General features: G+C 34.2%; 2 protein-coding genes across 2 annotated transcripts in view; one reads left to right on the forward strand and one right to left on the reverse strand.

The window, feature by feature from the left end:
• Pde6 (phosphodiesterase 6) overlaps positions 1 to 24023 on the forward strand; it is a 474642-nt gene that overhangs the window by 8281 nt on the left and 442338 nt on the right. The gene's annotated exons all lie outside the window — the stretch shown is intronic.
• Positions 12533 to 13098, reverse strand: LOC142234612 (uncharacterized). The gene is made up of 2 exons (XM_075305772.1): positions 13085 to 13098; positions 12533 to 13034 (listed from the first exon to the last, which is right to left on the reverse strand). Exons 1-2 carry the CDS (start codon positions 13096 to 13098, stop codon positions 12533 to 12535), a joined length of 516 nt encoding a protein of 171 aa, XP_075161887.1.

Raw genomic sequence — 24023 nt, forward strand, 5'->3', positions numbered from 1 at the left:
TTATTTTTGTGTTAATCACAATCAACATAAATATCTAAATGTCGGCTTTGAAATGCAAAATAACTTCCTCTATCTTTTAATGTTTGGATTCAATCACGGAAATAGTATCAATCACAAAAGTTGATTAAAAAGGTAATTGATCCAATTAAAAAAAATTGATGCTATCACTTTTTGTGATTGATTTTTGTTTTAATTTAAAAAAATAGTTGAATCAATTAAATTTTTAATTTAATATTCATTAAAATAATTGAAAATATTTTGGTGATATTTATTTTTGTGTAATTTGAAAAATATCCTAGACAGAAAAAAAGCTTATCCAATTGCAAAGATAAGCAAAAAAAATCGAAGAAACGAATAAATTCAAATAAGTATTCCTAGTATAAAGTACGATAAACTTAACGATATAATGAAGAAGGAAGACTACCTCGCCATTTTCCAGACTCATCTTCCCGAGTTTGTTGACAAGAGTGCCTATCCTGAAGATATTTCAACAGGATGGTGATTCGCAGCATAGTGAGAAAATATCTTAGTGAGCAAAAATTTCAAGTGATGTATTGGCCAGCGCAAAGCCCCTACCGATTGAAAATTTATGGTCAATCGTGGGAAGACGGCTGGGATTGTACAAATCAGCGCCATTAAAATTAGAAGACCTGTGGGAACGAGTACAGCTTGAGTGGCGGAAAATACCAGATGAAATTATACAAGAATTGGTTGAAAGTATGCCAAAACGTATAAATATGGTATTAAAAAATAAAGGGAAATGGACCAAGTACTAGAAAATGTTCCAACTGACACCGGTATAGAAAAGTTCAAAATTGAGTACATGCGAGTATTTTTCGTTATGTTTATTTATCTCTCTGAATTCTTTAATTATACCCTTCACCACTACTGTGGTACAGGGTATAATAAGTTTGTGCATTTGTACACAGTCTCACACAAGTTTACATACGATTAAAGAATTTGTATTTTATTGAAATAATAAAATATTATAAACTATGCATATACATGCTTTAATTTTTGTAAAATAATTTGAAAACATAGTATTTGTTAATTTCTAACAATATTTTTTTAGTGTGGTTTATAAAAAAAACAAGAAAGATGTTTGGTTAGTAGGTTAAAAACTCAGGGGTATGTAAACTTGTGTAAGACTGTGTATGTAACGCCAAGAAATAGTGGTCATAGACCCATCTTTTAGTATACCGATCGGCTTAGAATTAAATTCTGAGTCGATTTAGCGATGTCCGTCTGTCTGTCTGTCCGTCTGTCTGTCTGTATATGTAATTTTGTGCACAAAGTACAGCTCGCAATTTAAGTCCGATCGTCCTCAAATTAGGGCAGAGGGCCGTTTCTTGGGACAGAGACAATCGCTATTGGGTTTGGAAAAAATCGGTTCAGATTTAGATATAGCTGCCATATATATTTATCCCCGATGTGGTCATAGTTAGCGTGTTAATCAATCGATTTTCTTGAAATACCGTACATCCAAATATTTTATGAATCTCGAAAATCTTGCAAAATATCAGCCAAATCGGTTCAGATTTAGATATAGCTCCCATATATATCTTTCGCCCGATATGGACTAATATGGCCCCAGAAGCCAGATTTTTGCCCGAATTTGGTTGAAATTTTGCACTAGGAGTACAATTAGTAGTATAGTCAAGTGTGCAAAATTTGATTGAAATCGGTTCAGATTTAGATATAGCTCCCATATATATCTTTCGCCCGATATGGACTAATATGTTCCTAAAAACCAGAGCTTTGGCCCAATTTGGTTGAAATTTTGCACAGGGAGTAGATTTAGCTTTATAGCTATGCGTGCCAAATTTGATTGAAATCGGTTCAGATTTAGATATAGCTTCCATATATATTTTTCGCACGATATGGACTTATATGGCTCCAGAAGCCAGAGTTTTGGCCCAATTTGGTTGAAATTTTGCACTAGGAGTACAATTAGTAATATTGTCATGTGTGCCAAATTTGATTGCAATCGGTTCAGATTTAGATATAGCTCCCATATATATGTTTTTCTGATTTCGACAAAAATGGTCAAAATACCAACATTTTCCTTGTCAAATCGCCACTGTTTAGTCGAAAAGTTGTAAAAATGACTCTAATTTTCCTAAACTTCTAATACATATATATCGAGCGATAAATCATAAATAAACTTTTGCGAAGTTTCCTTAAAATTGCTTCAGATTTAAATGTTTCCCATATTTTTATACCCTTCACCACTACTGTGGTACAGGGTATAATAAGTTTGTGCATTTGTATGTAACGCCAAGAAGGAAAAGTCTGAGACCCATCGTTTAGTATACCGATCGCCTTAGAATTAAATTCTGAGTCGATTTAGCGATGTCCGTCTGTCTGTCTGTCTGTCTGTCTGTCCGTCTGTCTGTCTGTTGATGTATTTTTGTGTGCAAAGTACAGCTCGCAGTTTTAGTCCGATTGTCCTAAAATTTAGTGTGGGGTCCTGTTTCGGCTCAGAGACGATCCCTATTGATTTTGGAAAAAATCGGTTCAGATTTAGATATAGCTGCCATATATATTTTTCACCGATCTGGTCATAATTGGCGTGTAATCAACCGATCTTCCTCAAATTCCGAACATCCCAATATTTTATGAGTCTCGAAAAACTTGCAAAACATCATCCAAATCGGTTCAGATTTAGATATAGCTCCCATATATAGCTTTCGCCCGATTTACACTCCTTTGTCCACAGAGGCCAATTTTTTGCTCCGATTTAGTTGAAATTTTGCACAGGGAGTAGAATTAGCATTGTAACTATGCATGCCAAATTTGGTTGAAATCGGGTCAGATTTGGATATATCTCCCATATATAGCTTTCGCCCGATTTACACTCATATGACCACAGAGGCCAATTTTTAACTCCGATTTAGTTGAAATTTTGCACAGGGAGTAGAATTAGCATTGTTGCTATGCGTGCCTTGCATTGCAAAATCGACACTGCTTAGTCGAAGAGTTGTAAAAATGACTCTAATTTTCCTAAACTTCTAATACATATATATCGATCGATAAATCATAAATAAACTTTTGCGAAGTTTCCTTAACATTGCTTCAGATTTAAATGTTTCCCATATTTTTTTTACTAAAATTGTGTTCCACCCTAGTGCATTAGCCAAGTTAAATGTTGAGGCTATAGATTTTGTAGAAGTCTATCAAATTCTGTCCAAACCGAGTGATATTTAAATGCATGCATTTGGAACAAACCTTTATATATAGCACCCAACACATTTGACGGATGTGATATGGTATGTGTATGGTATAGTCGGCCCCGCCCGACTTTAGGCTTTCCTTACTGGGTTTTTACTAAAATTGTGTTCCACCCTAGTGCATTAGCCAACTTAAATTTTGAGTCTATAGGTTTTGTAAAAGTCTATCAAGTTCTGTCCAAATCGAGTGATATTTAAATGTATGTATTTGGGACAAACCTTTATATATAAGATGTGATATGGTATCGAAAATTTAGATCTACAAAGTGGTGCAGGGTATAATATAGTCGGCCCCGCCCGACTTTAGACTTTCCTTACTTGGTTTTGTTTTGATTTTTTGTTGTTGTTTTATTTAGAACTGAAGAAGGTATAAAGAAACAAGTAAGTAAAGTAGAAAGTGGGGCGGGGCTGACTATATCATACCCTAAACCACCCTTACTGAATTAGTAATCATAAGCATTTGGGGCGTAACATTGATATAGGTGTGGGAGATAAACCGCAGTTGCATATTTAAGAAAATTAAGGGGTACATGTTTATGGGTGCTTTGTCTCAACCTGACTATAGCTCATAGTCAGTGTTGCAAGGAAAAATGTTCGGTTTACCCTACAAGGACAAAAAAAGTTCCCTACTTTCCCATACATTCCCAAACACTATTTTCGTTAAATTTAAACAAATTTTACAAAATCGTTCTAAGTACTTTATTATCGTAAAACATGAAAATGCAACGTATATAACCTAGAAAAAAAAAATTTGTATTACCACCACGGTTGCCACAGTTGGTAGAATTCTGCCAAAAATAGTATTTTTTTTTTGTTAAATCTCTATAGAAATAAAATTTTGGAAAAAGTTTCTATTAACAAACTTTTTTGAGAAATTTTTCTGTAGAAATAAAATTTTTATAATAAATTCTATAGAAATAAAATTTTGAGAAAAAAATCCATAGAAATAAAAGTTTGGGAAAATTTTTATAGAAATATTTTGAAAAAAATTTCTATAGAAATACAATTTTGACAAAATTTTCTATAGAAATAAAATGTTGACAAAATTTTCTACAGGAATAAAGTTTTAAATTTTTTAGATTTTTTCTTGGCACGAGTGGTAACTGTTGTTACCACACATAAAGGGTGATACGGTCAAAATTTGGTCAATATAAACTTGTCGTATTTCTTTCAATTTTGCATTTAAAAAACCTGAACACCCCTCATTTTGAAGGTGTGTGTGTGTAGAATGTTGCTTTTATTTTGAGTTTGGAATTCACTCTTCAGTTGTCACAATGCCGTCCAAGCAAGAAGAGCAGCGTATCAACATTTTGCTCGCGCATCGCGAAAATCCAAGCTACTCGCACGCAAAGCTGGCAAAATCGCTAAAAGTTGCCAAATCAACCGCTACAAATGTAATTAAAGTGTTTGGGGAACGTTTGTCGACAGCCAGGAAGTCTGGATCGGGGGGAAATCGAAAACCGGAAGCCGCTGAGACGACAAAGAGAGTTGCCGGTAGTTTCAAGCGAAACCCTAACCTCCCTCTCCGAGATGCCGCAAATAAGCTGGGTGTATCGTCTACAACCGTGCATCGAGCCAAACTGTTTGGCCGGATTTGGCATCTTGCCATTACGCCGCCAACGACGTACAAGTGGTTCCTAAGGACAAGAACCCTCCCAACACGCCAGAGCTCCGCCCAATTGAGAAATACTGGGCTATTGTCAAGCGGAACCTAAAGAAGACCAAAAAACTGCTAAGGACGAGCAGCAGTTCAAGGCTAACAGGCTTTCTGCGGCGAAGAAGGTGGACAAGGTGGCTGTACAAAATCTGATGGCAGGTGTCAAACGTGAGGCCCGACAATTCGGATTTGGTAAAGCGAAAGCCTAACTGAATATTTTTCCTGAATTTTATACTAATTGAACTTGAAAAAGAAATTTAATTTGATTTATTATCGCTTTCACCGATTTACACGCGTTTTCCTTTGACTTTAGTTAAAGATCAAGCCTTTAACTACGTGTGGTAAAAATTATTACAAATTGTGTTGGGTGAAAATGTCCCTACATTGTGGTCCCACGTCTTAAAAGACGCTAAATATTAGAAAAAAACCTACATATAGGGAATTTCCCCTACTTCTAGCAACACTGGCTGTAGTTGATATTGCACCTACTGGGTTAGTATGCCTCTAATATTGAGCCTATTAATAAAAAAGAGAAAATCGCTCAATTAGTGTGGGTAATAAATCCAAATATATGGAAGCTATATGTAAATCTGAACCAACGTGCATAATATTTTGCGGGTTTGATTACTACCACAAAAGGTTACCTTGTGCACAATTTGAGTAAGATCTGTTAAGAAATTAGGCTTCTATAGTCAAACATAAGGTTATTAGGGGCAAATTTTTCAAAATCGGGCAATACATATATGGGAACTATATCTACATCTGAACCGATTTCGATGAAATTTTGCATATATAGTTAGTACTATACAGGACTGGATCTAGCCAACTTTGAGTAAGATCGGTTTATACACACAAAGAAAATTTCATTAAAAGTCAGCCAACGAAAAATTGTCATTGATATAATGAAACACTTTCATTAATAGTACGAAACGTTAGGTTTACTAACAGAAAATTCGTTATAATAACGAAAAATTTCTTTGTATTAACGAATTTGTTTCATTGGTTGACTTTTAACGACACATTTCGTTAATATAACGAAACTTTTTCTATTAGTGTAAATAAGGGTTCTATGGACAAATTTGGGAAAATCGGGCTATACATATATATGGGAGCTATATCTCAATCTGAAACGATTTCGATGAAATTTGGCACATACAGTTAGTGCTATATAAAATTACATTTGGCCAACTTTGCGTACTATCGGTTGATAAATAAGGGTTTTATAGCCAAATTTAGAATAATCGAGCGGTACATATATATGGGAGCTATAGCTAAATTTGAACCGATTTCGATGTTTTTTTGCACATCTACTTAGTGCTATAGAAGATTACATTTAGCCAACTTTGAGTAAGATCGGTTGATAAATAAGAGTTTTGTGGCCAAATTTGGGAAAATCGGGCGATACATATATATGAGAGCTATATCTAAATCCTAACCGATTTGGATGAAATTTTGTAGACTTGCGGGACGATAAAAAAGATTATTTTTTGCCAAAATTGGTGACGATCCATTTGTAATAAAGCGCAGCGTAACCCCATTTGTCGAAATCGGGTGATACATATATATGGGAGCTATATCTAAATTTGATCCGATTTCTTCCAAATTCAATAGCGTTCGTCCTTGTGTCCAAAAACCTCCCTGTACCAAATTTCATCAAAATCGGTTAATAATTGCGACTGGAATCCTTTGAACAACAAATACATGGACAGACGGACGGACGGACGGGGTCTAAAATCAATATTTCTGGTAGGCACATTTTTTGGCCGATCAAACTTATTATACCCTGACCACTATGTGGTTTAGGGTATAAACAGACGCACAAAAATCCTATTTACATCCCAGCAAAAAAAAATTGGCACTACTTTAAAAGCACTTCCAAAAATGACCTCCCAAAGATGTTCTTTATTTTAACTACACAGGAAGTTCTTTTGATTCAATTTTTTAAAACTCGCTTTTTTCATATTTTTAATAAGAAATTTTAAATTATTTAGTTCCAAATCTATATATATATATAAAATTCAATCTATGTTTGTTTATTTGTTTGTATGTTCCGAGTTGGCTCCGAAATGGCTGAACCAATTTACTTGAAACTTTCAGAGATCGTAGGAGGCGTTCATGTGGTGAAAATAGGGTACCTCATTTTTTGACACCTTGTCGCGGAGGGGAACATCCCCTTTGTCGGACTTTTTGAATATTGGACCAAAGTTGACCGATTTGCTTGAAATTTTAATTGAAGATTGGGGTTGGCACCTAGACAAAGATCCGCTACTTTTTATTTCGATATTTTGTGGCGGAGGGGGGCCTCCCCTTTGTTCGACTTTTTTAAAGTACAGTGAATAAACTAAAATTCTCTAAATTATCTGAGATTTACAGAGAACATGTGGTGAGGTTATGGAATTAATATGGGGTACCTGATGATTTCATATGTGGATGGGGAGGGGGACCTCCCCCTTGCCCTACTTTTTGAAACTTGGAACAAAATTATGCGATTTGCTTGAAATTTTCATTGAATGTTGGGGTTGGCATCTAGACAAAAATTACATTATTTTTCGATAATTGATCGGGGAGGGGGGCCACCCATTTGTCCGACTTTTTTTTTTTAAAGTACAGTGAAAACAAAACTAAATTCCCCCGACTGAAATTTTACGGAAAAAATGGGTGAGGTTATGAAATTTATATCAGGTTCCTGATTTTTTAATAAAAATAAAAGGGCATAGGGGACATCCGCTTCTCTTAAGTACATACAGAGAAACAATTAAACTTTACCGAGTTACTTGAAATTTTCAGACGACTGGGGAGAGGTTACGATATTAATAGTTGATGCCTTTAGGCTTATAATTTGCTTGACATTTTCTGGGACGTTTACAAAAAAAAAATATCACTTTTCGATATTTGGTCGGGGAGGAGGTCCTCCTCTAAAACTGCAAACAAAAATTCTTAAGTTGTCTTGAAATTTACAAAGGCAGTGGGGGAAGGTTATGAACGAAGAGGCAACCTTCCTTGCCGTACACTTGAAGGAAAGTTTCAAGAATTTTCCGGGAAGGTTAGGGGTTCTCTTCACTACGGTGTTTATCGATATTGTATCGGGGAAAGTGACGTTCCTTTAAAACAATATAGCAAAATTTATACATCTCCGATCTACTTGAAATTTACAGGGCACGTGGGAGGAGGTGATTAAATTTATACATGATTTTTAAATTATTTAGTATATGATTTTTCGATATCTGGTTGGGGAAGGGGAAAATTGAAATAAACTTTGTTGATTTACTTCGATAGAATTTATAGAATTTATTTGAGTAGATGTGAAATTAATATAGGGTACGTGATAGTCCGATATCAGGTCGGAGTGGAGCGAAGGTGGGGAGAGGGTTTCCCTTTGTCCGTTTTTTTTTCTTAAGTTGAAAGTAGAGGGTTGTCCGTAAATGGGAACTCGGTACATAATTTTATGATTTTTGCACAGGCTTCTGCCAGACTTCTTTTTAGTAAAAAACTTCAATTTACATGAAATTGGCAGCCAACGTAGAGGGTGCATCATTTCTCAACATTTTAGCAAATGTTAATGTGGTAAAATTTTTTACTACTTTTGCTTTTTCCGATTTATTGGATGGGAAACAGTAATTCTTTGTATGTTATTATAATATAGAGCTTAATTTTCAGATATGTTGAGGAGAAGGATGCCTTTCCTTGACAAACCACACTTAAAATTCACAAGAAATATAGAAGATTGTCCAACTACATGAATACAGAACATTATTTAAAAAATCTGGAGGAAAGGGTACACCCTCTCCCCCGACATTTTGCATATCCGCCTTATTTGTACCTAGAAACGAAAAAGCAAGTAGTCCTATTTGTTTGAAAGAATTCAAATCTTTTCGAATTTGTTTTCAGCACGAAGGATATGGTTGACTAAGCTAACGCAAAATGTTCCTACAAATACGCTTCGGAAGGCGCAGCGAAGCGGGCCGGGTTACGCTAGTGGGTTAAAAAAAGTGTAAGAATCAATAAAATGTCACAAATTATTTAAATTTTGTCAAAAAAAATCTAAATTCATTCTAGAAAAATTGGTAATTTTACAAAATGTTTGAGGTCAAACGTTTTACGGCAAAATATGACACAATTTTATAATTCACATCCGAAACATAGAATTCGGACCACACCTTAAGAAGTAATGCAAATTCAGTGCAACGGTGAACATCCGTCCTATGACAAGCCCATGTTAAATTCATAGTTTCTGCGTCAATTTTGCATCACTTCCGGATCCAAAAAGAACATTTTCACTACTTTTTTGGCGACGCTTTTTTTTGCTGGGATTTTAATGACTTAGTGCTTACGACAATATTTTTTGCAGTGTGTACTATAGGCACAATTGTTTCTCGCAAGCTCTGATTAATTAATTCACGAAAATCAATTTTGTTTATTTAATCCCATATTAAATCGCTCACATCCAAAATATTTGTACAAACTAATCCGTTTCTTTCATATCACGGATTCAGTTTGTCATCAACTACGCCACATTACTCAATATTGGCTTCATGTAATAGAAGACAATATTAGTGCCTCCCAAAAGGTAGAGTGTTTTCTAGATCACTCTTAACTGACCTATTACTTTTGTTCACCCACACGTTATATGGAGAATCCCTTCGTTCCCTGCCTCCCATTCATTTATGGGAGTTTTGACATTGGACTTGTCCTCGTTGTAACACACTTTGCTCTGCCCTTGCAATCAACTCACTCAGACAAATATTCCCTGGGTTTTAATCATATTTTTTTCGCTCTTTGTTTTTATCTACTCCAGGCCATACCACCATTTGGGTATTGCGTATATTGGACCCCATCTAGTCAGCCAGCTCCACTCTGTTTCTATTTATTTTTTGTGTGTGGTGTTTGGCGAATAAGCATCCACTTTCATTATCAAAGACAACAAATTGCGTGAATGTGTTTTTGGGTTTCTATTTTGTTCTGCTCTTTCGTTTTTGTTTACGTCTTTCAATTTTGGTGTTTTAATATTTTTTGTTCTTTGTGTATGTGGAAAAAGAAAGGAAAAAATCCCCATTGTTCTACCATGTTCTTGTTATTGTTCGTTTGCTTTTTACCCATTTTGGCTGGTATCTTATTTCGACATTAGAAAGATATCCTTAAAAATGCCAGTATGTTTATTGCTTTCCGTATCCTGTTGTATGATGTGTGGATATGTGCTTGTTGGTATATGTGAACCGGATATAGAGTAGGGCAGTATGTGGTGGATGGATATGAGCAATCATCAATTGCTGCTGCTATTTTTGCTACTGTTGTAGTTTTTATTCTTGGCCAACAATATGAATGAAAGTTAAAGGGTGATTTTTTTAGATATTAATTTTTTTTGCAACATTTAACCATCGTCTTAAAAACGAGCAAAGTTTGCAAATTATTAAAATTTATTATCAAACTAGCGCAACAAATTATATGGAGAGACATACACCCAAAAAAAAAGTGAACCCACAGTGGAAGAAAATGTAGGTTTTTTTTTAGAAAATTTTAACTAAAATAGTTTTCTAATTGCAACATGTTACAAATAAGTTAATACTTTTTGTCAAATTGAAGAAAATTTATTTCAAATAATTAATTTTTTTCTCTTGTTTAAGAAAATTTCATATGTTGAAAGAAAAAGATGGATTTAAAAATTGTTAAAATGTCTTTAGCGCTATACGAAGTTCATGACAGGTACAATTTTAGTAAAATGTACTCATTTGAGAGACTTATGAACTCAATTTAAGCAAACTTCTGCCATTTTTGGAAAACATGAACTATTTTATTTTTTAGTAAAATTTTGCACTATATTTGTATACAATTTTTTTCTTATTTTTAGTTCACGTCATTGAAGTTATCAAAAAATTATTCAAATAACGAACATTTACTCATATTGTGCAAAATTTAACTAAAATCAACTAATCTTCATGAACTAAAATAAAGTTCAGTTGGCATTAGAGCCCCTCTTTTCTGGGTGTAGATCTTTTTCCATTCAATGAGTACGTGAATAAGCAGAATTGTCCATGTTGTAGTGAAGATAGGTCAGAAGATTTGCATCCAGAAAAGGTTGCGTAGGAATTATGGGCTGGTGGTACCACTTCTTCAAATATGATGCGAATCGTAACGTAACTGTGAATGATTAGGGCTACCGTGGGATGAATAGGAAATAGGAAATGTAAATATGTAATAAGATTGTCCAAAATCAGTTGTTGCTCTGGAAACCATTGATGCGGAAAAACTGGACATTTCGGAATCATACCACTAGAACTACACGCAAAGAAAAAAAACGTTTGGAAAACGTGTACCGAAAACGTTTTTCTTTTGTTAGAGTTTTTTGAATTGCTTCGAAAATTTTAAACTTTTATCACCAAAAAAATTCGTTTGTTACAAAATTTTTATTTTTTCAATAAAAAAAGTTATTTTTGAAATAACGACACAGTCCATTTCGTTTATATCAAACACTGTTCTTTTCTGACTTTAGGTCTTTAATAAGACACATTTTACAGTTCAAAATTTAATATAGTACAATGTAACGTTGAACATTTTTTCGGAATCTTCCGAATATATCTGGAATATATGTAAAAAAAAAACAAAAGCAAAAAAAAACTTTGGCCGAAGCAGGGATCGAACCCACGACCCTTGGCATGAGAGTCGGACGTAGCTACCACTGCTCCACGGTGCCAAACTAAATGTTTGTTTCTGTTAAATAAACTTTGTTTATTCGGTTCGTGGGCGCCGCAAGCTATGCTATATAAATATAACTTATATGGATATTTATCTATTGATGACCATAACAGGTACATAGCTCAGTGGTTAGTGTGTTGGCTTACAATGTGCATGGTCCGCGGTTCGATTCTCCGTCCAGGCGAAAGGTAAAAAAAATTTTAAAAATTTATAAAATCGTATAATTTCTTCTACATTGTTGGTATTACAGGAAAAGGTGGTAAGAACTAAAAATCCTCGTGGATGTGAGAAAGATGCGAGGGACAATGTAATTAGCAAGAAAATAATTTTTTTTTTTGAGCTAGTCTTTATGAAATTGTTTTTACATCCTGGAAAAGAATAAACGTTTATCACAAAAAGTATATACTTTTCTTCCAAATACACTTCCTTACAGCGAAAAGCAAATGAGAAACGAACTTTGTTTGTCTAAAATTTCGTTTGGGAGGAAAGAATTATTTTTTTGCGTGTACGTGGAACGGTCTATTCTGAGTGGTACACAACCATTTGTTTGCCAGTTGTCGTCCAAGAATTGAGGAAAACCAACCGACCAAGACGGGTCACTCTTCACCTTGTCAATGAGAGCTCTCACACAGTCAACTGCATATCTGAGCACTACTCCGTCGTATAGTCATGACTTGGAACCTAATGGTTTCCTTATATTGCCATACGTAAAAAAATAAAGAAATGGTGGATGCGTTCATAATGCTTGCTTAGGAGATAACTGAATCAGGGTGAAAATTGGCCCAAACGCAGGCAAGAGTATATAGATCTTAATAGGGGATATTTAGAAAAAACAAGTATATACGGCAGTAAGTTCGGCCAGGCCGAATCTTATGTGCACTCCACCATATATTTATATTCCTGAGATTCCTAGGGGGAACATAGGGCCGTAACAAATGCATTCCATTTTGTTCTGTCATTGGATATCCCGCATCGTGTATCCCGCATCGTGTATTTCGGCATCTACTAGTCTTCTCCACGTGTTCGCTGGTCTACCTCTTCTTCGGCTTCCCTGTGGATTCCAGTCAAGTGCTGTTCTTGCTATATCATCGTGCGGCTTCCTTAAGGTATGCCGGATCCACATCCATTTTCTTCTTCGAATTTCCAATAATGCAGATTGCTGCTTGGTGGTCCGCCATAGTTCTTCGTTTGTGATAGTATTTGGCCAAAATATTCGTACTATTTTCCTTAGGCAGCGATTAATAATTACTTGAATAGTCTGTAGATCTTTGATTGCGGAATTCCATGTCTCACAGCCATACAGTATTACTGATTTTATGGTTGCGTTGAAGATTTTAATTTTCGTGGTCGATATGTATTTTGAACGCCATACTTTCTCTAGGGACGCGAAAGCGGCTCGGCCCTTATTGAGGCGATTTTTTATATCTTCAGATGTACCACCTTCGGATGTTATAATGCTTCACAGGTAACAGAATGTGTTTACATTTTCAATTGGCTTCCGATCTACTGCAATTGTATCATTGTTGCTCGCATTGATTCGCATGACTATTTTTTTTGATATTTATGGACATTCCAGCAGTCGCCGCATACTTATTAAGATCGTTCAGCATACCTTGGATTTCTGTGCCCTTATGCGCAATAAGGCATATATCGTCGGCGTAGTCGAGATCGCAGAGGTTTCCTTGTAGTCCCCAGGTTATTCCTCTGTGACTCTGAGATACTCGTGACATAATTACATAATTGGTCGCTAAGCTGCTGTTCGTGTCGTATTCGGCAAGTTGCACCGTCGTAAAGGCTAGCTATTAGTCGGATTATTTTTTTTTTTTTTTGGAACTCTCTTACATTCCAGCGTTTTCAGTAATGCTTCGTGTCGTATGTTATCAAAAGCTTTTGTAAAGTCAATGAAGCACAGATAAAGTGGTGAGCGCCACTCAACGGATTGTTCGACTATTATTCGTATAGTCTGGACATGGTCGACACCATGCTACCAAAGCACGTCTGGGTGCTTAGTCAGCAGCCCTGACTCCAGAATCGGACACTGTGGGTCGATCCCCCACTCATCCTAAATCTACACGATCAACGAAACCGTAACACATACATCCTACCCTCCACCATGGATTGGAGAAACTTCTACGGAAGACTGTTATCCATATTCGAATTACTAGGGTTGTGGTAATACTTACCGATGGTAGGTTAGGTTAGGTTATGTGGCAGCCCGATGTATCAGGCTCACTTAGACTATTCAGTCCATTGTGATACCACAGTGGTGAACTTCTCTCTTATCACTGAGTGCTGCCCGATTCCATGTTAAGCTCTATGACAAGGGACCTCCTTTTTATAGCCGAGTCCGAATGGCGTTCCACATTGCAGTGAAACCACTTAGAGAAGCTTTGAAACCCTCAGAAATGTCACCAGCATTTCTGAGGTGGGATAATCCGATGGTAAGGTATCTTAAAACTTCTTAGCATCGTCTTCTAAATTGTAAGTTAGTACATACGTGGAATATATTTGACAAAAAAGAGTATGTTTAGGTAAGTCTAAAAATAATTACGATTCGATATGGATTTTTGCACGGTACTTAGAGAGCCAGAATTGAAATATGGGGGTCGCTTATATGGGGCCTATATACAATTATGAATTTGATATGGACCAATTCTTGTGTGATTGGGGATCGATTTATCTGAGGGCTATATATAACTATAGACCGATATGGGCCTAGTTAGGCATGGTTGTTAACGGCCATATACTAGCACAATGTACACGCAAAAAAATAATTCTTTCCTCCCAAACTTTTTGTGATAAACGTTTATTCTTTTCCAGGATGTAAAACAATTTCATAAAGACTAACTCAAAAAAAAACATTGTTTTCTTGCTAATTGTATTGTCCCTCACATCTTTCTCACATCCACGAGTTCTTAACACCTTCTCCTGTAATATCAACAATGTAGAAGAAAGTATACGATTTTATAAATTTTTAAAATTTTTTTACCTTTCGCCTGGACGGAGAATCGAACCGCGGACCATGCACTTTGTAAGCCAACACACTAACCACTGACCTATGTACCTGTTATGGTCATCTATAGATAATTATCCATATAAGTTATATTTATATAGCATAGCTTGCGGCGCCCACGAACCGAATAAACAAAGTTTATTTAACAGAAACAAACATTGAGTTTGGCCGTGGAGCAGTTATTTCTATAGAAAATTTTGTCAACATTTTATTTCTATAGAAAATTTTGTCAAAATTTTATTTCTATAGAACATTTTGTCAAAATTTTATTTCTATAAAAAATTTTGCTAAAATTTTATTTCTATAGAAAATTTTGTCAAAATTTTATTTCTATAGAACATTTTGTCTAAATTTTATTTCTATAGAAAATTTTGTCAAAATTTTATTTCCGACTTGCATGCCAAGGGTCGTGGGTTCGATCCCTGCTTCGACCAAAGTTTTTTTTTGTATGATTGTTAGAAACCAAATACTAACACCATGTACCAAATTTCAGCCGGATCGGATGAAATTTGCTTCTCCTAGAGGCCCCGCAAGCCAAATCTGGGGATCAGTTTATATGGGGGCTACATATAATTATGGACCGATGTAGACCAATTTTTGCATGGTTGTTAGAGACCATATACTAACACCATGTACCAAATTTCAGCCGGATTGGATGAAATTTGCTTCTCTTAGAGGCTCCGCAAACCAAATCTGGGGATCGGTTTATATGGGGGCTACATATAATTATGGACCGATGTGGACCAATTTTTGCATGGTTGTTAGAGACCATATACTAACACTATGTATCAAATTTCAGCCGGATCGGATGAAATTTGCTTCTCTTAGAGGATCCGCAAGCCAAATCTGGTAGTCCGTTTATATGGGGGCTATACATAAAAGTGGACCGATATGGCCCATTTGAAATATCATCCGAACTACATCAATAACAACTAAATGTGCCAAGTTTCAAGTCGATAGCTTGTTTCGTTCGGAAGTTAGCGTGATTTCAACAGACGTACGAACGGACATGCTCAGATCGACTCAGAATTTCACCACGACCCAGAATATATATACTTTATGGGGTCTTAGAGCAATATTTCGATGTGTCACAAACGGAATGACAAAGTTAATATACCCCCATCCTATGGTGGAGGGTATAAAAAATGCGATTTTCGATGATTAATGCTTGTTTTGGTTCTCTATTGCCGAAATGTAAATCCTAAAGCTCTTATACAATCACCCCTTATGACTGTAAGGCTTTCTAGTGCTTCTATATATTTCTTTCCCGGTTAATCTATACGTCATTTGCTTTGCTCTATGAAGCCAGTTCATTAGTTGTTGGTGTTGTAAGATATTCTGGTATCCATTTGTATGGATTTTATCTGCGATTATGGGGTTTGTTTTCTTCATCCCAAAACATGTGCAGACTATTGAGGATTTGGAACGTGCGAATTGGCAAACTATTTTTGGTTTGTTTGCTTTCTTCTATGTTCTCATGCAATTTGGATAATTAACCTGAACGGATTTCAACTAATGAAGATTGGTTAACAATTCCATTTTCCACAAACACTATGTATTTTAGATAATAAGCTTATATGCTTAAAATCCTGAATATTGGTAAAAGTTTTAGGCATTTTCAAATAAATTATTCCGGTGTTATTGCTCTAAATAATAAGTATCTAACCTTACATTGAAAAAACAGTCTATCGTTAAGTTGATCGTCTATTAATGTATGAATCGAAGTCGTCTATATTTATTGGAAGCCACTGTGGTGCAATGGTTAGCATGTCCGCCTTGCATACACAGGTTCGTGGTTTCGAACCCAGTTTCGACCAAACACCAAAAAGTTTTTCAGCGGTGGATTATACCACCTTAGTAATGCTGATGACATTTCTGAGTGTTTCAAAGCTTCTCTAAGTGTTTTCACTGCAATGTGGAACGCCGTTCGGACTCGGCTATAAAAAGGAGATCCCTTGTCATTGAGCTTAACATGGATTCGGGCAGCACTCAGTGATAAGAGAGAAGTTCACCAATGTGGTATTACAATGGACTGAATAGTATAAGTGAGCCTGATACATACACCTAACCTAACCTATATCAAAATTTGATCTGATTTTTTCCAAATTCAATAGCGTTCCAGTACTGAATAGGTATCAAAAACTTAAACAGCATTGGTAAAATAACCTTTCAAAATGTACTGAAAAAAGTATTAAAAAAAATTTTTGTCTTTGATTCCAAGCCAAATAAGTGGAGAATTCACTGAAATAACAGTGTACCCACCTGGAAAGAAACTTTTAGTGAAGTTTAGAAAAAAATATGTTAATTTTTGAAAATTTTAACTAAACTAAAGGGGGATACGGTCAAAATTTGGTCAATATAAACTTGACGGATTTCTTTCAATTTTGCATTTAAAAAACCTGAACACCCCTCATTTTGAAGGTGTGTGTGTGTAGAATGTTGCTCCTATTTTGATTTTGGAATTCACTCTTCAGTTGTCAAAATGCCGTCCCAGCAAGAAGAGCAGCGTATCAAAATTTTGCTCGCGCATCGCGAAAATCCGAGCTACTCGCACGCAAAGCTGGCAAAATCGCTAAAAGTTGCCAAATCAACCGTTACAAATGTAATTAAAGTGTTTGGGGAACGTTTGCCGACAGCCAGGAAGTCTGGATCGGGGGAAATCGAAAACCGGAAGCCGCTGAGACGACAAAGAGAGTTGCCGGTAGTTTCAAGCGAAACCCTAACCTCTCTCTCCGAGATGCCGCAAATAAGCTGGGTGTATCGTCTACAACCGTGCATCGAGCCAAAAAACGAGCCGGACTATCGACTTACAAGGAGGTAGTGACTCCAAATCGCGATGATAAACAAAATACGAAGGCCAAAGCGCGATCCCGGAGGCTGTACACGACGATGCTGACGAAGTTTGACTGCGTGGTAATGGACGACGAAACCTACGTCAAAGCCGACTACAAGTACCTTCCGGGACAGGAGTTTTATACGGCAAAAGGAAGGGGAAAGGTAGCAGATATTTTCAAGCACATAAAACTGTCAAAGTTCGCAAAGAAATATCTGGTTTGGCAAGCCATCTGTACCTGTGGCTTGAAAAGCAGCATTTTCATAGCTTCCGGGACTGTCAACCAAGAAATTGACTTGAAAGAGTGTTTGAATAAACGTCTGCTGCCTTTCCTGAAGAAACACGGTTGTTCCGTACTGTTTTGGCCGGATTTGGCATCTTGCCATTACGGTAAAAAGGCCATGGAGTGGTACGCCGCCAACAACGTGCAAGTGGTTCCCAAGGACAAGAACCCTCCCAACACGCCAGAGCTCCGCCCAATTGAGAAATACTGGCCTATTGTCAAGCGGAACCTAAAGAAGACCAAAAAACTGCTAAGGACGAGCAGCAGTTCAAGGCAAACTGGCTTTCTGCGGCGAAGAAGGTGGACAAGGTGGCTGTACAAAATCGGATGGCAGGTGTCAAGCGTGAGGCCCGGCAATTCGGATTTGGAAAAGCGAAAGCCTAACTGAATATTTTTCCTGAATTTTATACTAATTGAACTTGAAAAAGAAATTTAATTTGATTTTTTAAATAAACGATTTCACCGATTTACACGCGTTTTCCCTTGACCAAATTTTGACCGTATCACCCTTTATATTAGGAACGCAGATGTCACGCCGATTTCACAAAAATAATAATAAGAATATTTATTATACAAAATTATTATTTTTCACTTCGTAAAGAAAATTTCGTGGTTTGAAGAAAAAATTGGAGTCTAAAATTGCAAAAATATCTTTAGTGCCATGCGAAGCTCAAGTTGGGTGCACTATTGGTAAAATTTACAATTTTTAAGAAATTCGGAACTATTTTGTGGGAGACACGAATTTAGTTAATCTTTATGTTTCATTTGTGTATAATTTTTTCCTCTGATTTAGTTAATTTAACTAATGTATGCAAAAAAAAATAATTAAAGTCAGGGAAACTTTAGTTTTTAGAATTAAATCGGCTTTAGTAAAATTAATATACCGCGGAAAAGAAAATGAAAATTTTATAAATGAGATCTGTATCCTAACTTTAATTTTATTTATCCTAGATTTAAAGCCAGATAGGTCGCTAGAAAATGGTTTTGTTTTAAAGAAGCCGGATCTGTGGCCCGGAATCAATATGAAAACCTTAAGGGAAGATCAAAGTCTTTGAATCCAAAAAAAAAAAACAATATTGTATGTATGCTAAGCAAAATTAGCATTCATATTTTAAAGAAACAAAATCTTTGGCCTCACGACAATATTTTGTCCAGTGTGAATTGTGTTTATCATTGACATCACAGTGTAGTAACTAAATACAGTATTAACATCAAAAGAACTTTCTTCTCCGTCACCATATTTAATTGCACCATTTGCATATTAAAGACATCCTAGAAAATTTCATTTGACAGAACTAATGAATAGACTTTTTTTTGTTCGAGAGGGGATTTTGACTTTGAGAAATTTATTGACGCTTAATACCTGCGTACCTGCACCTTTATCCATTGCTGTTTTCATTTCACTTCCTTTCACATAAGAGAAACCCTTAATGTTTTTGCTGCCATGTTTGCACTTTAAATGCTGCAGTCTATGACGAAAAAGTTTCTTTAATGAAATCCAACAACGACAACAACTAACTACTCTGAGTAAAAGAAAAATTTCAACACGACATCATGGAGTGACGTGAAAATGCGAAAAATGATGGCAAAATCGAGCGAGCGAGCGAGCGAGTGAAAAAGTAAAGCCAACAAAATGATGTGACATGAAATTCTAAACTGGAGGAGTTTGTCATGGAACAACACAAAGTTCATAATCATGACAATGATGGTGCAACAATGATAGTGTCTTCCTTTTGGTGAAAGGAAAAATCAATAAAGACAGAAAAACAAAACCCTGGTAAAAGGAAAGTTTGTGGGTGGCCTCCTCACCCAGTTAAATAATATATGTGGCTGAGATAGTGATATTGAGTGGGTATATGTGAGTGGGTGAGCGTGTGTGTGTGTGTGGGAAGAAACTCACATCGGGCCATGGCAAATATTGATTTATGTAATTTTAAAGAACATCCGAATTACATTGTAAATGTTTTGTAAACTTTTTGTACATTTGTTCGGTAATTGTTAGAAAATTTCTTTTGAAACCATTTCAAAATTGTATTGAAGTGAGTTTGCACGTATGGCGCCTGAGGTGAAATTTTTGTACAATGTGATCTCAGTGCAAACGATAGTTTTCCCAAGGAATGAATTCAATATTTGCTCTATGAGCAAAAGAAATGTAGTTTTGTGAGAAATAACACGCAAATGTATGTATGTGCTACGTGTTAGGTTAGGTTAGGTATAGTGGCAGCCTGATATTTCGAGCTCACTTTGACTATTCAGTTCATTGTGATACCACAATGGTGAATTTCTCTCTTATCACTGAGTGCTGTCTGATTCTGTATTTAGTTCAATGACAAGGAACCCCTGAGAGAGGGGATAATCTACAGCCGAAAAACTTTTTGGTGTTTGGATGAAACTGGGACTGAACCCATCACCCTGTGTATACAATTGGGCATACTAACCATTGCATCATGGTGGATCCATGGTAGCACACCAGGGATGGAAACTACAATTTTTAAGAGAGTACAAAAACGGTATCTTTTTGAGCGTAAAAGTACTTTTCACTATATTTCAACAAAAAATTCATTGGAAGATTATTGTCCAGAGCTCCTTTAGATTAAATTTTGTTTGTTAACTTCTCAATTTTAAATATTTTCTTTTTCTTACAAAGACTACCGTAGTATTGTAACCGCGGTTGCCACAGTTTGTAGAATTCTTCCAAAAAGAGTAAAAATAAAAAATTTATGAATAAAAAAATAAAAATAAATTTTTGACACAATTTTTGTAGAAAAAAATTTTGACAAAATTTTCTATATAAATAAAATTTAGACAAAATTATCTATAGAAATACAATTTTGACAAAATTTTCTATAGAAATAACATTTTGACAAAATTTTCTATAGAAATAAAATATTACAAAATTTTCTATAGAAATAAAATATTGACCAAATTTTTCATAGAAATAAAATTTTGACAAAATTTTCTATAGAAATAAAGTTTTGACAAAATTTTCTATAGAAATAAAATGTTGACAAAATTTTCTATAGAAATAAAATGTTGACAAAATTTTCTATAGAAATTAAATTTTGACCAAATTTTTTATAGAAATAAAATGTTGACAAAATTTTCTATAGAAATAAAATTTTGACCAAATTATTTATAGAAATAAAATTTTGACAAAATTTTCTATAGAAATAAAATGTTGACAAAATTTTCTATAGAAATTAAATTTTGACAAAATTTTCTATAGAAATAAAATTTTTACCAAATTTTTGATAGAAATAAAATGTTGACAAAATTTTCTATAGAAATAAAATTTTGACAACATTTTCTATAGAAATAAATTTTCGACAAAATTTTCTATAAATATAAAATTTTGAAAAAAGTTTTCTATAGAAATAAAATTTTACAAAATTTTCTATAGAAATAAAATATTGACCAAATTTTTCATAGAAATAAAATTTTGGCAACATTTTCTATAGAAATAAATTTTTAACAAAATTTTCTATAGAAATAAAATTTTGACAAAATTTTCTATAGAAATAAATTTTTAACAAAATTTTCTATAGAAATAAAAATTTAAAAAAATTTTGCTATAGAAATAAAATGTTGACAAAATTTTCTATAGAAATAAAACTTTGACAAAATTTTCTATAGAAATAAAATTTTGACAAAATTTTCGATAGAAATAAATTTTTCACAAAATTTTCTATAGAAATAAAATTTTGAAAAAATTTTCTATAGAAATAAAATTTTGAAAAAAAAAATTTCTACAGAAATAAAATTTTGGAAAAATATTTCTATAGAAATAAAATTTTGAAAAAAATTTCTATAGAAATAAAATTTTGAAAAAAATTTTCTACGGAAATAAAATTTTGAAAAAAAATTCTATAGAAATAAAATTTTGACAAAATTTTCTATAGAAATAAAATTTTGACAACATTTTCTATAGAAATAAATTTTCGACAAAATTTTCTATAGATATAAAATTTTGAAAAAAATTTTCTATAGAAATAAAATTTTACAAAATTTTCTATAGAAATAAAATATTGACCAAATTTTTCATAGAAATAAAATTTTGACAACATTTTCTATAGAAATAAATTTTTAACAAAATTTTCTATAGAAATAAAATTTTGACAAAATTTTCTATAGAAATAAAATGTTGACAAAATTTTCTATAGAAATAAAATGTTGACAAAATTTTCTATAGAAATAAAATTTTGACAAAATTTTCTAAAGAACTAAAATTTTTACCAAATTTTTTATAGAAATAAAGTTTTAACAAAATTTTCTATAGAAATAAAATTTTGACAACATTTTCTATAGAAATAAAATTTTGACAAAATTTTCTATAGAAATAAAAATTTTAAAAAATTTTCTATAGAAATAAAATTTTGGAAAAAAATTTCTATACAAATAAAATTTTGACAAAATTTTCTATAGAAATAAAATTTTGACAAAATTTTCTATAGAAATAAAAACAAAAATTTTGTAAAAGACCAGTTGTAAAGACTTTCTCAAAATATTAAAGGACTTTCTCATTAAATTAAGACTTTCTCAAAATATTAAAACATTTTGTCAAAACTATTGTACCATAAGTCTGATCATAAATCATTCTCGTAGGTACTACGGTACTGACCAAGGTGAAAATGTATTGAAAAAAGTACTATAGTACTGCATTTTCCATCCCTGCAGCACACTCATATATTTCAAACGAAGCCATCCGTTGATGATAAGCCATTATTCTCAAGCATATGGCATTGCTATGTGGGTATGGTACAAATCCACGTGGTAAACAGAGTATCACGCAGCAAACACTGAGGTGAAAGTGTTTGCTGGGTGATACACTTTAATTTCGAGCACAAAAAAAAAAACATATCACCAATATATTTCCGATTATTGAAGTAGAAAACGTAATAAATTAGAAATTTAGTTCTCCTACGGCAAATGGATCATCCCCAGGACCGGGTTAACAAGTGTGAGACTAGTCCCTGGTGTTTGTGGACCGTCTGGTCAAAACGTATGGAAAATATTGGTCACGTTATCCCACCTCAGTAATGCTGGAGACATTTCTGAGGGCTTCAACGCTTCTCTAAGTGGATTCACTGCAATGTGGAACGCCGTTCGGACTCGGCTATAAAAATGAGGTCCCTTGTCATTGAGCTTAACATGGAATCGGGCAGCACTCAGTGATAAGAGAGAAGTTCACCAATGTGGTATCACAATGGACTGAATAGTATAAGTGAGCTCGATACATCGGGCTGCCACGTAACCTAACCTAACCTTGGTCACGTTAACTTGGGTTTATCATTGACAGGGTACATTTCCACTTTAGGACACGACTTGGACTTATTTTAAACGACACATCCTGAAAAAATGGATGGTGACCATGTCGTGAAAATAGAGTACTTCAAGTTTTGATATCTGGTCAAGGTGGTAGGGTCTTCCCCCTTTCACAACTTTTTGAAGTTCTCCGATTTCCTTTCCTGTGCCGATTTCTTACTTTTATTTTTTCACGTAGTTATTACCAAAACCATAATATGGGGTACCTCTTTTTTATACCCTCCACCATAGGATATAGGTATATTAACTTTGTCATTCCGTTTATAACACATCGGAGCAAATTTCATCCGATCCGGCTGAAATTTGGTACATGCACTGAAAAAAATATTGTCGTGAGGTCAAAGATTTCATGTCTTTAAAATACGAATACAAATTTTGCTTAGCATAGAAGACTCATTTCTCTAAAATAAAGTTATTTTCCTTGTCCAAAAGTCGATAAACTTTTCAATGAATTCGAATTGTCTTTATAATTAAGTGATTTGACTTAAAAATGGGTATCTTAACATGAAAGATAAAATTTATAGACTAAGGTCAACTTGACTTTAATAATTCAGAAAAATTCTTTAAATTTAATGAAATTGTCTTTAAATTTGTTGTCTTTTGGCATCTTGACTACAAAGCAAAAAATCGTTCAAATATAGGACATGTTTTTCAACACTTTATTTTAAAGAAGTTTTTTACTTCAAACATAGCATAATTTCTACTGGAAGTCGAGTCCTAAGTGGGAAAATAAAGTTGCCGTTAACTCGTTCTTAAAGGACTTTGATAGCATATGAAGAAAAAAAGCTGAGAAAGCGAAAAATTAAATTTTGCTTTCTAGAAGCAAGTACACAAAACCTAAATTTAAAAGAGAATTGTGTCTTAAAAGTATCCTTACTTGTATTCTCCGCTTCTTTGGCTCGGAATCAATACCAAATTTTTTAATGTAAAGACAAAATCTTTAGAACCGAGAATGCTTTTTTTTCAGTGTGGTATTTGTATATGGTCTCTAATAA

This window comes from Haematobia irritans, chromosome 1 (genome assembly GCF_050003625.1).
Source record: "Haematobia irritans isolate KBUSLIRL chromosome 1, ASM5000362v1, whole genome shotgun sequence".
NCBI classification, from domain to species: Eukaryota; Metazoa; Arthropoda; class Insecta; order Diptera; family Muscidae; genus Haematobia; species Haematobia irritans.